We start from the raw sequence: 13975 nt of genomic DNA, 5'->3' as shown, positions 1-13975 counted from the left end.
GTCAGACATGTTTAAAACAAACTGTTCTCAGAGAAAAATAAGGTCCCAGAACACTGTTTGAGGCTAAAAAGGTGGCAGGGTCCGCCACAAATAAAAAAGAGTAAAACAGTATGAAACTGTGTTGTTCTTTAAAGATGCATTTTGTCATTTAATCAGAAGAGAAAGATCTTCGTTGACTTCATTTTCTCAAGTCCAAACTGAATAAACAAACACAATCTGATACTGTTTTACTATGTTTACATTGGCGGACCCTGCCACCTTTAGAGCTTTCTTAGCTTTTCCTAGCAGCCTGTTTATTCGATTATGGAAAAGATAAATATTTCTGAGTAGTGCCTCTTTAAAGTCACAGAAAACTGTCAGAAAGAGTCAGATTTACATTATTTCCTTTACAGTAGCCTCTGACCACAATTATGTCATTAACATATTAAATCTGCTCGTCCAAGACTCCCGTCAGAACACTTCCTGTCCAAAAACAGAGCGAGCCTCAAAGCACAAAATATTTGCTAAATCATCCTGATTTTGAGTTGCGGCTCCTTTCGCACATCCCATATCGCAACTGTGTCCGAGCTCGAGGAGCCACACTGGTGAGGTTCTGGGTGTTTTACCCCATTAACTCCAAATTGCATATACAGTTATCGCCGTCCACTTCTCAAAGAATAACGTATGAATGCTTTTAGATTAATTTTCTTCCTCGCAGGCAGTTTCCATTAATTTCAGTGCAGCAGAAGAAAATCAAATTGCAGAGACTTGAAACATGCCCGAGATGGGTAAATCCATCACAGGGGATGTTTCTTCACCTTTAGTTTATTTTGTCAAGGTTACGTGGTGATGCAGTTGTGAGGAAGGGAACCTTGTACTGTTACAGAGGTGAGTTTAACACACTCTCTGAATTTACATTTTGTTTTTCACCACAATCTTGTGTGCTGTGTCTTCAACAACATGAATTCAAACATTAGTTTATTGAATGCACCACTAAGTTCATACTTCAAAGTGTTCCCTTGAACTTCCAGGAGCATCCCGGCTGCCCGTTCCTTCCTCTTTTTCAAAGATAACCTCGATTTTCCCTCCGATGTTTGAGAAACATCCTCCCCAGCCACTCGGGATGCACGAGCCAGTTGCCGATCCCAAGCCCAGATAAATCGGGAGGTTTGCGTCATTAGGGGCATCTGGCCATGAAAAGCCAAATCAAATATGTGGATCATTAAAATCAGATTTCCATGCTGGGCTGGGTGGGGCACGGTTTGCTGGGAATACGGAAACAGATGCTCTCCTGTGGAGAAGCCTACGGGGAAGCAACCGAGGGAAGAAGTAGATCCTGGTGGTGTGTTCAAGAACGATGAGTCATCTGAAGTTTGAGATACATCCAAAAAAACACTGCATTCATGAAGCTACACTATTAAAAACCACACAACAACTGTGTAGATGTAAACATTCATGTTTCCCCTTTAATTGCCTGCTACAGCTGTTTGCATGTAGCGCCAACACCTAATAAAACTACTGATATTCCCATTAGCCTCAGCTGTATCTTGGGTCTAGTGCTAATTGGCAAATGTTAGCATGCTAACTAGGATGGTGCACATGGCAATCATTACATCTGCCAATGAGTAGCCAGGTTAGCATGCTGATGTTAGCATTTATTTAAAGCCCAAGTTTTAACTACAGCATCACAGTGCATTCAGTTCTTGAAGAGAGTTAGCTGAGAAGATCAATACCACTCGGATGTTTGTCTTTTAGAAATGAAGATACATGCAGCAGATGATTAGCTTAGCTTAGCTTAGCATAAAGACCGGATATGGAAACAGCTAGCCTAGAAACGCTGGATTTCTATGCATCTGCACGGATACGTTCAAATTTGTGTGTCATGTGTCATATTATCACTTCATATGAGGTTCACCTGACATGTATATGAGCTGACGTTCAAGCCAGAGACCACTGTTCAAGACCATGTTTCAACATTTGTAAGCAAATGGATACTATGAATGAACAAAACCGTGTTATTTAATCAAAAACATGATCTTTTCCATGATCTTGGTCTAAAGCTAAGCCTACCAACTTGAGGTCCTAGCCTTATATTAACCCGACAGACATTATACATAGATGGTATCATTATTCTCATCTTACTTACTTTCGGCAATAAATATCAAATAGTTCTTTCGAGATGGCTTGTGATACAGGCATGGATTTGTTCCAAACTGTCATGTTTTTCCAGTTTTAGAGACAAATGACGGCACAGCTAACGATGAACGTGTCCAATTAGGGGGACAAATGGGTTGTCAATCATCTAATTAGACAGTAGACTTTAAATTACCTTTGTCTTAGGCAACATTATCCATCATTAGGCTTCCAGATCACAAGGATGGAGGAGAGATTGTTGGGTGGAGTTGAGAGGATTATTGATCTTGATACAGTTGCAAATTAGTTGGAAACCAGCGGCTATTAGTTGGTAAACAGATCTAAAATCTGATGGTATTCTCATGAAACTGGTAAGTAGTGATGTTAAGTGTATATGAAACCAAGCAAACCACTGGGACGGTCCATTAAGACTCTGTATGTCCTTCTACAACAGCCTATATGATAGATATCAATGGCTTTTACCTGGATTCGACTCAATCAATGCACTTCATAATGCGAGCGCAGCATTTACAAGCCATATACTGTACACCGAGTGTTCACTGAGCACTCTGGGACTTTCTCCATTTCATTATAATGAATAAGCGCACATAAAAACAGAGAAGAAAGAAATCAACACGACCACTCGAACGAGCCCAATTACTGCGTCTGCTCATAAAAGAGGAACATCGCAGCAATCAGGCCTTAACTAGCACGGGTCCTCAATCTGGAGACGCAAACAATGCAGGGATGGATGGGGCGGGTTTTTGTATGAAATATTCAGCTACTGTATACTCATTATTTTTTCGCTGGAGCACTCAGCATGGTGCAGCCCGGCTAAGTGGTGATTGATTGCTCAGGGCCGGGGAGGAGGGTGCGACAGAGAGAGACGGCGGTTTTTCCTGTGTGCGCGAGGAAGAAGAAGAGGAGGAGGAGGACGCCTTCCGAACGTCTCAAGGATTTCTATGTGGGACACTTCCATGCGTGAGGCAGTGAAATCAAGACACAGCGCGCGCGGTGTGACGCCATTGTGACAGGTTTAAAAATTCAATTATCGCTGCGGTGTGAATAAAATGAATGGAGCCACAAACACAAATAAGCGCAGTCGGCCGGGATGCTGGGAAGCTGGGTTCGACTGCCAGTAACAGTTATTTTGCATCTTCAGTGTCTTTGAATGGCTGCGCTGGCGTGCCAAAATTATACAATTACTCATTGTTTTCTTTGGCATCTTACTATTGGCAATGGTGTAAAAGCAACTGAAACAGACCACCATGTCAGGCTAAGACTAGAAATCCTTGCTGACAAAATGCTCTTCGAGGCGGGATGACACACACAAGCACTACTACGGCTTTTAATGAAAATAAACAGCACACAATAAAAACTGAAGTAAATACACTGATGGCAGAGTTGCGAGGGGAACCGATCCACATGGAAATCAACACCATCTCTGCAGGGTTAAAGGGGCGCTGTGGGACTGTGTTCGCTAATAAGCAGACTCCATTTCTGAGCTAACGTTAGCCCCTTTTGTTGAGAGGCGCATGAGAACGTGCATCAAGTCAAATCTTTTGGTCTGTCGCGGAAAACAAACCAACCGGAGACTTTCACAAAGAAATCCACAGTTCAATAAATCGTCCAAGGGCTTGTAAAGACAACCGAGAGAGATGGGAGAGGTCTCGTGTTTCACATCGCGCTACAATCTGCTCACACGTGGCCAATAAAAAAGTGATTAGTTGGTACAAATCGTTACATAGAGCCCCTTTAAGACAGTGAACAGCTTGGAAAACATTCACATATCAGCGGAAGACAGTGGAAAATCTCTGTTATCACCTCAGAGGCTACTTCGTCAACACAGGCAGCTAACGATGCAATAAAAGAAGCATCAAGTTCACATTTGAGAACTTGTACTGTCGATCGAGGATTATAGGTGTCCACAACTGAAAAGAATAGTTGTAGAAACTTGTTCACTTTCTTCCTGAGAGTGAGAAGAGAAGATCAATACCACCCTTAAGTCTATCTGTTAGCTTAGCTTAGCGTAAAGACTAGAAATAGGGAGAAACAGCTCACTTGGCTCTGTCCAAATCATTAACTATATAAATATGGATGGCGCTTCCAGATCTGAATAGTGAAGCCTTAAACCTACACTGGTTTCAAAAATAAGTCAGATTGTATGTAAGCTTATGCGAAAATGACCATACTTGTCACTTGATTTATTCTCTCAGTAAACAGTTTCCTGATGAGTTTATGGACTCAATCGGCAGTTGGAATCTTACTTCAACACAGCATGATGATCATTTTGTGAATCATGGTCTCATTTAGAGTAAAATAGATGATGAAATAAGGTTCATTGAGGGCGTAGCGAGGTGCTAGTCGCCACCGAAAAGGCTGCAAAAGATTTTAAAAATATAATAAAACAGTTTTTCTTGGTAAATGTGTTGAAATGGTCCCTTAACAAAGCCCCTGATTGCTGAGCAGGCCACACTGGAAGCAGGATAAATGAAACGGCAAATAAGGTACTTCAACATCAGACAAACTTTATAGTTATTGATCAGCCTCTCATTACCTAATTACAGTCATTTGGGTTTTTTTTTTTTTTTGACTCGTCTCTGCAGCTCACACACATACAGACGAACAGGTGAACAATGGAAATGAAAGAGAGTCGATATTCAGGACATGGCTTCACAAGACACGACGTTAAATCCAGCTAACCACCCCTGTCATAAGATTCCAGCTCCGTTGCTGCAAAAAAGTTGATAACTCGAGCCATCTGCCAGCCTCGCTTGATTGCTCGACAAACAAATGTAGCCAAAGGGGAAACACTCAGTGTGATGGATGCCAGAGTGCCTAATGAAATGCTGCTGTTGTGAGCCGGCACCGCTGAAAAACTGTGGCCCACATAAAGGTCACTATAAATCAGGTCCCTCAGGCACATCCACCACACATTTCAGTTTTTTTAGGGAAAAACCTGACCCCAATCAGGTTCATAAATACCCCACAAGTACCCACAGACCCCCCTCACTGGGACACATTTCAAAATAAGAGCGCAAAATGGAGTAAACTGTTATCAGTAAATTACTTTTTTATGTCAAATGTTTTTATTTTATGCATTATGAATGAATTAAGACTCAGACACACAGATGGTGCTGGAAAATGCTGAACATGATGATCTGCAGAAAATTAACGGACAAACATTTGAACAATTGATTGGTTGATAATCATTTAAGTCATTAATTAGAAAAAATGCACAAAACATTTGCTGCTTTTAGCTTTTTAAATGGAGTTAATAATGATTATTGTGTTTTTCTTACTTTAAATATCTGCTCTGCTATTGCAAAATAGGGTTGATGATGGACTTTTTACTGACTAATTGATGAATCAATCAATCAATCAATAACAACTATAACTGCCTTGCTGTTGTATGTTGTTGCTCCAGAGCCACAGCGATGAAAATCAGCCAGTACTTTTTTTCTTTTTTTTTTTTGCAGAACATTATGATGTCACTGTGAGGCTGACCTTTGACATTTCGGATAGAAAATGCCATCGCTTCATCACTTGATCGTATTCGACGTTCGTGTAAAGTTGTGTTGTAATTATAACATTAATTATTGAGTAATGGCCGTTAATGTGTTTTGTAAGGTCACAGGGTCCCTTGATGTTTGACCACCAAAATCTAATCAGTTCATCCGTGAGACCAAATCTGATGAAATACCCTCAAGGTATTCTTGTACAACCCAAAAACATTATTCGGTCATGGTTATTGCTGGCATGGAGGCGTGAAGATGGTCTATAGGTTATTTGAAAATGAAAATAAGAATAAAATGCGATGACAGATGCGCAATCTGATTATCTTGGAGGCTGCAAGGCTGCCGAACAAGCAAATGAGGTTGACGTCATTGGGGACATTTCAAAACATCTCCAGCCATTACATGTTTTTGGCGATCAAAATGGCATTTGGTCTTAAGAAGACAGACCATCTTTAGGCTTTTTTGTGCCAACCATAACAGGTACTTTAACCCAAACTATGACACTTTCCAAATGTCATTTTTTGCAGCAACGTACTTGGCAGCGTTTCTTCTACATTAGACTAGATGGCTACGAGATGGCAGGCTAGATGAATTTCTTTGCACAGTGCAACATGAGTTATAGCTAGCAACATGTCGGATGAGCAGTTTGTGCCAAAAAATAACTATCTTTAAGGAATTAATGTCAATTTATAGTGCAAATGGGGAAAATCAAAGGCTTTTTCAAGTCAAAGAAGATAATACAGCTGTGATTAAATAGATCCTGATATCCTCTTCGTTCCCCCCCCTGGCTGCAGCCCTGTATATTTTCCCTTTCCATCACAGTGCTGTTTGGACCGTCTCCACTGTACGTCTAACACCTTATTCCGAACCCTGTTTGATATTTCTGTAAGCTTCAGAATGCAGCAACAACAGTGTCAAAGTGCTGTGACGGTAATGCTGACTCACTCACTACGAGGCAGCGGGTAACAGGTGCGCAGATACCAAATGTCTGGGAGATCATGGAGCAGGGTGCAGCAGAGGCTTTGCACAGCCATCAATAAAGCAGCGTGCATGCGGAGGTGGACAAACAGCGCTGTGATTTCACTTCTTCTTCACATGGTTGGAAGCGGACGGGCACGAAAAACAAGTGAAGTGAGCTATTGACACAACACCTACAAGTTGGCCCGCAGCCATGAAGTTTGTATTGAAAAAAAGGCATTAACTGTGCGGCGGAGCGCTAAATCATGCAGGGTGGCCCCTCCATCAACACGCACTCATCGGCCTGAAGGCGCACGGGCAGGTGCAGTGCAGCAGACAGCTGTTTGAGGTGCACAACAGAAGCATTCTTCAGTATGTAAACAGGAGCACATCTGCTTCCAGCACGGCGCTCCGGGGAAAAACATCGTGGCCAGAAAATTAGACTGATCTGTGATAAAGGTGAGAGTCGGTGCACGGAGCTTATCACCGCTGTCTGCCGGAGTTAATCAGATCTTTGAAACATCAGCGTCTGAAGAGGAGGGAGCTCTTTTCATCGTCTCTGTTGTGATGTTTTACATGATTTTTCCAACAGAGCTGAGCAAAAACTTAAATATTTATTGATCTTTGTTGGAATAAGGTGGTTAAAATATGATTATAAACTATTGCCATGTTGTTTGTCCCAATTAATGGTACAAATAAATTGCCATTTAAAAGAATTTGAGAGTTTTTTCATCATAAATGAGCTTATTTTATGTGTCATGTAGGAAACATTTGCCATATTGTGACACAGTATATTGATAAAAAATTAGGGTGCCAAAAAGCCTAATTCACGGCAAAAATGTGTCTTTTAAAACACATTAAGAGTCACGAGTTGGCATCAAATGCCTCATCTTATCTTTAAGCTTGTTTACTCCAAATGGTGGAGTAAACTTGTATTCCTTTGCAGGGGAAGGTTCAGCATGATTTGTTCGAAAAGAGCTTCAAACGTGTTTACACTCCACCAAGTTAGCCTCCCCCGGCCTCCTTGAAACCTCTCATCACTCGTCAGATGTGATGTTTTTTTGATCAGATCAGTTTTTTTTAAAGAAGCAAACTGTCCAGTAATGTAAGGCGAAAAGCTGGAATCACAGGAGGAAAGTTCAAAACAAACAGACATCTCACAATCCTTTGGATTCAGCTCCCTGAGCCGCTGCATCGAGGCGGTGAAACATTAATATTGCACTGGGACCAAAACTCAGGTCAGGTATTGACTCTACTGATGCACAATGTTATTATTGTTATTAGTCAATATCCAATATGTCAATACTTTCCAACTGATTTTGCTGATGCCGATATCCAAGACAAGCACATATGAAAGCCAGATTTATTGACGTCCTTGCGTCTTGCTTCATCTATCTGGAGTGTTGAAGATGCGTTCAGGGACTCAGGAGTGAAGCTGCTGTGTAGTTTGGCGGTACGGCGGCGGATACTTTTGTGGCTGGGTACCAGTGATGTTCACCCACTGAAGAGTATCTAAAGCGATTTGTCTCTACTATCAGGCGGCCTCGATGTTTGTTCAAATATTCCAAAGTACAATAATAAGAAAATAACTCTGAGCCAAACCGCCCCACAATGACCTCATAATGCTTCTGGAGTCAAGCTAAATTGAATGTTTGTTTCATGCAGCCGCACACACTTTGGAGTTAATGAGACAACAGAAGCCCTCGGTGGAGGAGCCCCGATGTTGACTCAAACTCACAACAGTCTCAAATATAATAACCATGACAACAGGCCCCTTTCCTGGTTAGTCTTTTTGAATGCCTTCGCCTGCTTTCTCGCAGAGATAAATCTCTCAGTCCATTTTTCATCTCAGCCCAGAGAAATCATTAGTTGTTGAGCAGCTCCGTGCCCTTGAAGGAGGATGTTTGCCGTGTCGGAGAACAATTAGACACAAACAGGAGGAAGGAGCAGGGGAACGAGCGTCACAGCCGTCTGCAGGACGGTCTCTCACTCCTGCTAGGAGCTCGTACGCTTGCAGACATCAAGCGGGCCAGACTGCGAGTGAACAGGTGAGATAATAGCGTGTGTGTTCCATGCTAACATCCCCGCTGTCATGACAGGCGTCAGGATGTAGACTTGGTTAGCTGCAATTTCCTGCGCAGGGACCACCGCACCTCGGGGGTGTTTTGGCACCCACTTTCGAGTCCTACCTGTTACAGCTGCAGACAAACTCCCCAACGGCCAACCATCACATCCAACCGGCATGTTTGGTGGACAGACACCACGCTGTGCCGGCTTCTCCCTGTTATTGAGAGGACTTCCCACTGAGACACAACAGTTTGTCTCCCGTCCCACGAGTGCGAGCTTATTGTGCAGGAAGCAAATGGCTCGGTGCGCTAAACCCATCACGCCGAAAGCCAAAACACACGGTCTGCTTTGCCGTTGTGCAATTTCCGTGTCGTTATCTGCTATCTGCTAACTTCTACAGCCGAGTCAGTCAGTAAATCAAACAGAATACGAATACGTCAATATCCAAATGCACAGAATGAAAGACAGCAACAGACGACCTGCGAGAGCGACAACGAGAACTGCTTCAGTTGTGGACCAAACGTGTGGATCCCACTGAAGTGGCCTAAATGGAGTCTGGCAGCAGATGGAGTAATTATGGAGGTCTTTTTTTTCGGCAGGTGCACGTTCACTGCAGTCCTGCAAGAGGAGCTGACCAGGGAATCCTTATTTTGTGTCCACTTTCAGCAGCAGCCAGAGTACAGGGTAGTTACAATGATTTCAGTTTCTGTTTCCTGCCAACATTTAAAGCGATCGTAGAATTTGGCAATGATAGAATTTGATGCACATTTCACTGTATCTGTGTTTAATCAGGCTGCAGTTGAAACAGTCCTGTTTTGTTCTCACTCATGGCTGATTTATTTCAAAATGCTATAAAAAAAGACTCTATGTTGCATGTTAAAGATTCATGGAAGAATTCATGGATTCGCACCAAAAGTTAACCAGGTCTTTGATTGGATGACACCCATCTTTTATCCAAGTTTCTTTGAAAACTGTTCTGCAGTTTTTGTGTAATCCTGCTGACAAACCAACAAAGACAGGTGATAACATGAAGTCCTTGGTGGGGGTAGTGAAAAAACAGGTGTTCAGAACAACTATATCCACACAAGTTGTTTTTAGAAACTGAAGAGCTTTTAAAATGCACTATGAGGACTGGACAAACAGGAAGAATCATTCAGAACGGCCCAGTCACCAGGACGTACATGTGAAGCGACCATATTGTTTCAACATTTGTAAGTGCGACATCACTTGATATCTTTAAGGAGACCTCAGGACAATTTCCAGACGTGTTTGTGGCGACAAAAACAGACGTTTACCTGAAGAAATGTAAAGTCTCAACATATCTGCGTTTTTTTAGATATGCATAGTGTCCAACACGTGTTCTGGCAGCCGGGTTGTTGGCCGACCAGCAAGAGTACGAGGTGTTGTACTCTCACATTCACTAACCTGTGCTGGCAAACCAGGATTCAGATTGTTTAATAATCTCATCTAAAACTCATCTACGTGCTGTTTGTAAGAAAAGTTGATTTTTAATTCTCATTTCCAGCTCGTCAAATAACGACACTGTGGGATTGTAGGACGGGTCAGCCGCCATTCCGGGAGCGTCAGTTCAACTTTTCTTACAGACAGCACCTTTACAACAACTAGCATAAAATGTACAACAAAATCTCTCAATTTTATTCTCAGTTTTCCTGAGGATTAAACAAGATAAGTTATCTTTTGTGGTACTACAGAGCCAGGCTAGCTGATTCTTTCCTTTCCCCACAAAGACGGCTGCAAAATGTCCTATATCAGACAGAGGTCTCTCACCGTACCCTCCAATACCTGATGAGGAAGTGAGCTAATCAGAAATCAATATGATGCATATTGAAACAAATAGATTCAACGTTTCTGTGGTTTGCGGACAACTTTTGATTCAGGCGACTGGCGGCTAACCCTGAAAATAAAGTCAAATCTGAGCTTTCACATCTTGAAAACTGTAACCTTCAGGAGCCTTAGAGTTTCTATCAGCGCCTCAGTGTCCCGTCCGTCTGAGGAACATCACGTCTTCAGATGAGGTTCCACTCAGTTTCAGCTCCGGGCTCCAGATTTCTCCCCACATTCAAAACTTTTTTTTCCAGCCGGTGAACAAGACTTCCGCAGACCAACCGCAGAGTTTAAAGACGATACTCACTTTATCTCTCGTCGCTCAGCACAAGTGACTTTCTGATTTTTGGAAATCGACCAAAAATCCCCACGATAAACACCTCGTGTTTGCTTTTCATTACACGGGGATGAAGCAGATAAACACTGGGCGCACATCTCCGCAGTGGATAAGGCCAGAGGCGGCGGAGAGGACCGTCTTCAGTGTGGGGAACCGTTTAGAAAAGGCCTGACTCCACACAGCTGTGCCCCACATCCTCCAAAATGGCCTGGAGTGTTCGCACAGCACGGCTTATTCAGCTATAAATAAAGCAATCAAGGGGGCAAATTGGGGGAGACAAAAAAAATTTAACATTAAACTAAACTGGCCGGGGAAGGAACTTCAGCGAGCATCAAATATTCAAAGAGATACTTAAAGAATCAAAAAAGCCTTTTTGAAAGTGATGTAACTGACCCTTTAATATCTAAAGAGAGTCCCAGGGCACATTGAGTATTCACTCCACTCATACATACATACATACATCCAATATAGCTGCATACAGCTCCCAGCACAAAGCACAGCTGGGGTAATATATCCTGCACCTCCGCAGCTTTAGATGCAGTGAAATATTAATGGGACCCTCCTTCGGGCTAAAGGTTACCTTTGCCCTCCGAACACACACACACACACACACACACAAACTCTGCAGTGTTTCACGACCAGCCTCATAAAAAGAAACTAAACTTTCCAACATCCTCACTGTGTTTGGTCGCAGACACGTGAAATCAACAACAACACACACACACACATACACATCCAAAAAAAGGGCGTGAACTCAGAAAAACCAGCTCAGAGGATGAAGAAGACGAAACGCAGAACACGGTCATGTCAAAAAAAAAGCTTCCGTCGTGCGCCAGAGCGCGTGTGGATAACGGCGAGAAAGCGACTCTACCTGCCCGGGGTGTTAATAGAAGAAGAAGAAGAAAAAAGGAGCGGTGTGATTTCATCGCCGTCACGCATTTATGAGCTCAATAAAAAAAAAAATCCAGCTTACCATGACGTGTCCCTGCATCTTAGCCGTCTCGATCAGATTCTTCTCCTTCATGTTTGCGTTCCTGCGATCCGAAAAACAGAAACGCGTCAACCTGCAGACTTCTTCTGTGGAACCAGCTTCTGTCTGTCAGCGCTGCGTCCCCGCCACTTCCCAGCCCAGACCCCCCTCTCCTCCCCCTCCTCCTCCTCCTCTCCTCCTCCCCTCCTCCTCTGCTTTTAGGTAGTGAGCCCGTTCATAAGTGGGTGGGCTTACAACCGAAAAGGAAAACAACGTGGGGCTCTCCTCGGATCGGGATGTATTTCGGTCACTCCTCTTCCTCGCATGCGGAGCTGTAAATCACACGGGAGGAGAGATAATTAAAGCGGAAGGATGGAGGAGAAGTTTGAGTGCTTTACGATCCGCCGCTGCTCTCAGAGAGACGGAGGGAGAGGGAGAGAGGAGGAAGATGCGCAGAGGAGCAGATAAAACAAACCCTCTTTTTTTTTTCCTTCTGTGCGCGTCCAGTGCGTAAATGGTGACACACGCGCGGCTGTAATCAGCGGCTCGTTTACGCGCATGAAGGTCACGATGATGAGAAGCTGCTGTCTCCAAACATCATCTGCCGCACGTCCCATAAATCTGATCACTTCCCCGCGATGGTGGACTTTTATGCGGAGTTAATCTAAAAGAGCTTAAAAAGGTCATAATTGAAGGGGAACTATTATTAATCACCAGCCTGTGAGGACCTGTGCTGGTTTCCTTCAACTCTCTGCGAGAGAAAAACTCCAGTCTTTGTCATTCAGGGCCAGCTCTTCCTTGAACTTCTCAGCAAATGTCACCGACGCGTCGCTCGCTTCAGACGGTGGTTTTCAAAGTTTCTGTGCAGCCAAGGGAAAAGCTCAGAGCACACCTGTGTCCACGTCTGCCAAAATGGTTCCTTTGACTCGTTATTTGTCTGCTCTGGAAGCTTTACGGTGCAGGATTTGCCTCTGATACGAAATGTACGTGTAAAAAGTCCTGATATAGTAAAATAAAAACGAATTCATGCAGGGTTCGAGGTCATTTACTCGTCATAACACAAGACAAGGTTGCATAACGTGGTCGGCATCTTCAAATCTAAAGTTTGGCGTCTGGGAAATCGACTCCGGCTGTGTGTGAGCGACAAGCATCGATGTTACAAACACAGAGTCCGTCTCTCCTCGTCCGGCTGTGGTCCTACAGAACGCGGTCCGCCTGTCGAGTGCAACAGCTCGATCCGATCTCCGGTCTCTGATTTCACATTGTTTTACCAGCCGGACGTTAGCCAGGAGCGGCCTCAAACCGAGCCGGATTAGCGAGGCTCTTATCCCGACTCTCTTCCTCCCTAAGGGGCGGTGGGACGAATCCAAATCCCCCTCTTTCTTCTCCGATGATGATGATGAGAGTGTTTCTGTGATAAGAAGTCGGTGGTTTAGCGATGAAAGGCGAGGTAGGTTTGTCTGTATAGCACAATTCAGACACAAGGCAACTCAAAGTGCTTTGTAAGGGCGTCAAAAGACATTAAAAGAGATTAAAAATTGCATTTAAAAGAAAAAAGACGAGTAGGAAAACATCAAAAAACGAGTAAAGCTGAAAAAAATGACAAAAACAAAAAACATAGCATCGCCGCTGTTGCCATAGTTGAAGTAAATTAAAAAACTTGTTCATAACTTGCTGTATATTAGAATAATAATCTATGGTTGTAACAAAAGCCCCAGACACACTAAGACTCGCCTCCCGGCTCACCATTTGGGAGCCGCTCGTCTGCATTATCAAACTTTCCGTCTACACCGGTGGTTCCCACGATACGACGTCGTTGTATTTCAGCCGACAGCGTGTTCTTACTAAATGTCAATAAGATATTTGTTGCCTCAACCTGATCAAACAGCAACAGAATGTCTCCTGAGTGAGAGTCAACCCAGCTGTTAAAGTTTAGACGACGGTGGTAAGTCACAACGTCAGTCTGACGGGTCATCAGATGATCAGCAGGTTATCAACGTGTTTCACTTTGACCTCAGCGGGCTGCAAACTCTTCAGTTACACAAGAAAGAACAACTTGACTTGAGAAGTTTTAATTATTGGGGAACAAATCGACCCAGACTGTGCACTCGTTTTATTTTTTTTCCCCGTGTATGAGACCTCGCAGGCTTCGATGTCGTGCGTAGTTAC

At 43.4% G+C, this 13975-nt stretch overlaps 1 protein-coding gene across 3 annotated transcripts in view; it reads right to left on the bottom strand.

Moving 5' to 3' along the window:
• LOC115570266 (dipeptidyl aminopeptidase-like protein 6) overlaps window positions 1–13975 on the bottom strand; it is a 242231-nt gene that overhangs the window by 201206 nt on the left and 27050 nt on the right. Inside the window, exon 1 of one of the 3 annotated variants that reach the window (XM_030398730.1) lies at window positions 11810–11969. The exons of the other annotated variants lie outside the window; for them this stretch is intronic. Coding sequence (XP_030254590.1) covers window positions 11810–11860 — 51 coding nt within the window. The 5' untranslated portion in view covers window positions 11861–11969. Of the gene's footprint in view, window positions 1–11809; window positions 11970–13975 lie in introns of those variants that run through there. 3 annotated transcript variants of the gene reach the window in all.

This window comes from Sparus aurata, chromosome 19, assembly GCF_900880675.1.
Source record: "Sparus aurata chromosome 19, fSpaAur1.1, whole genome shotgun sequence".
Lineage (NCBI taxonomy): Eukaryota > Metazoa > Chordata > Actinopteri > Spariformes > Sparidae > Sparus > Sparus aurata.
This window is presented reverse-complemented; position numbering and strand designations above follow the sequence as displayed.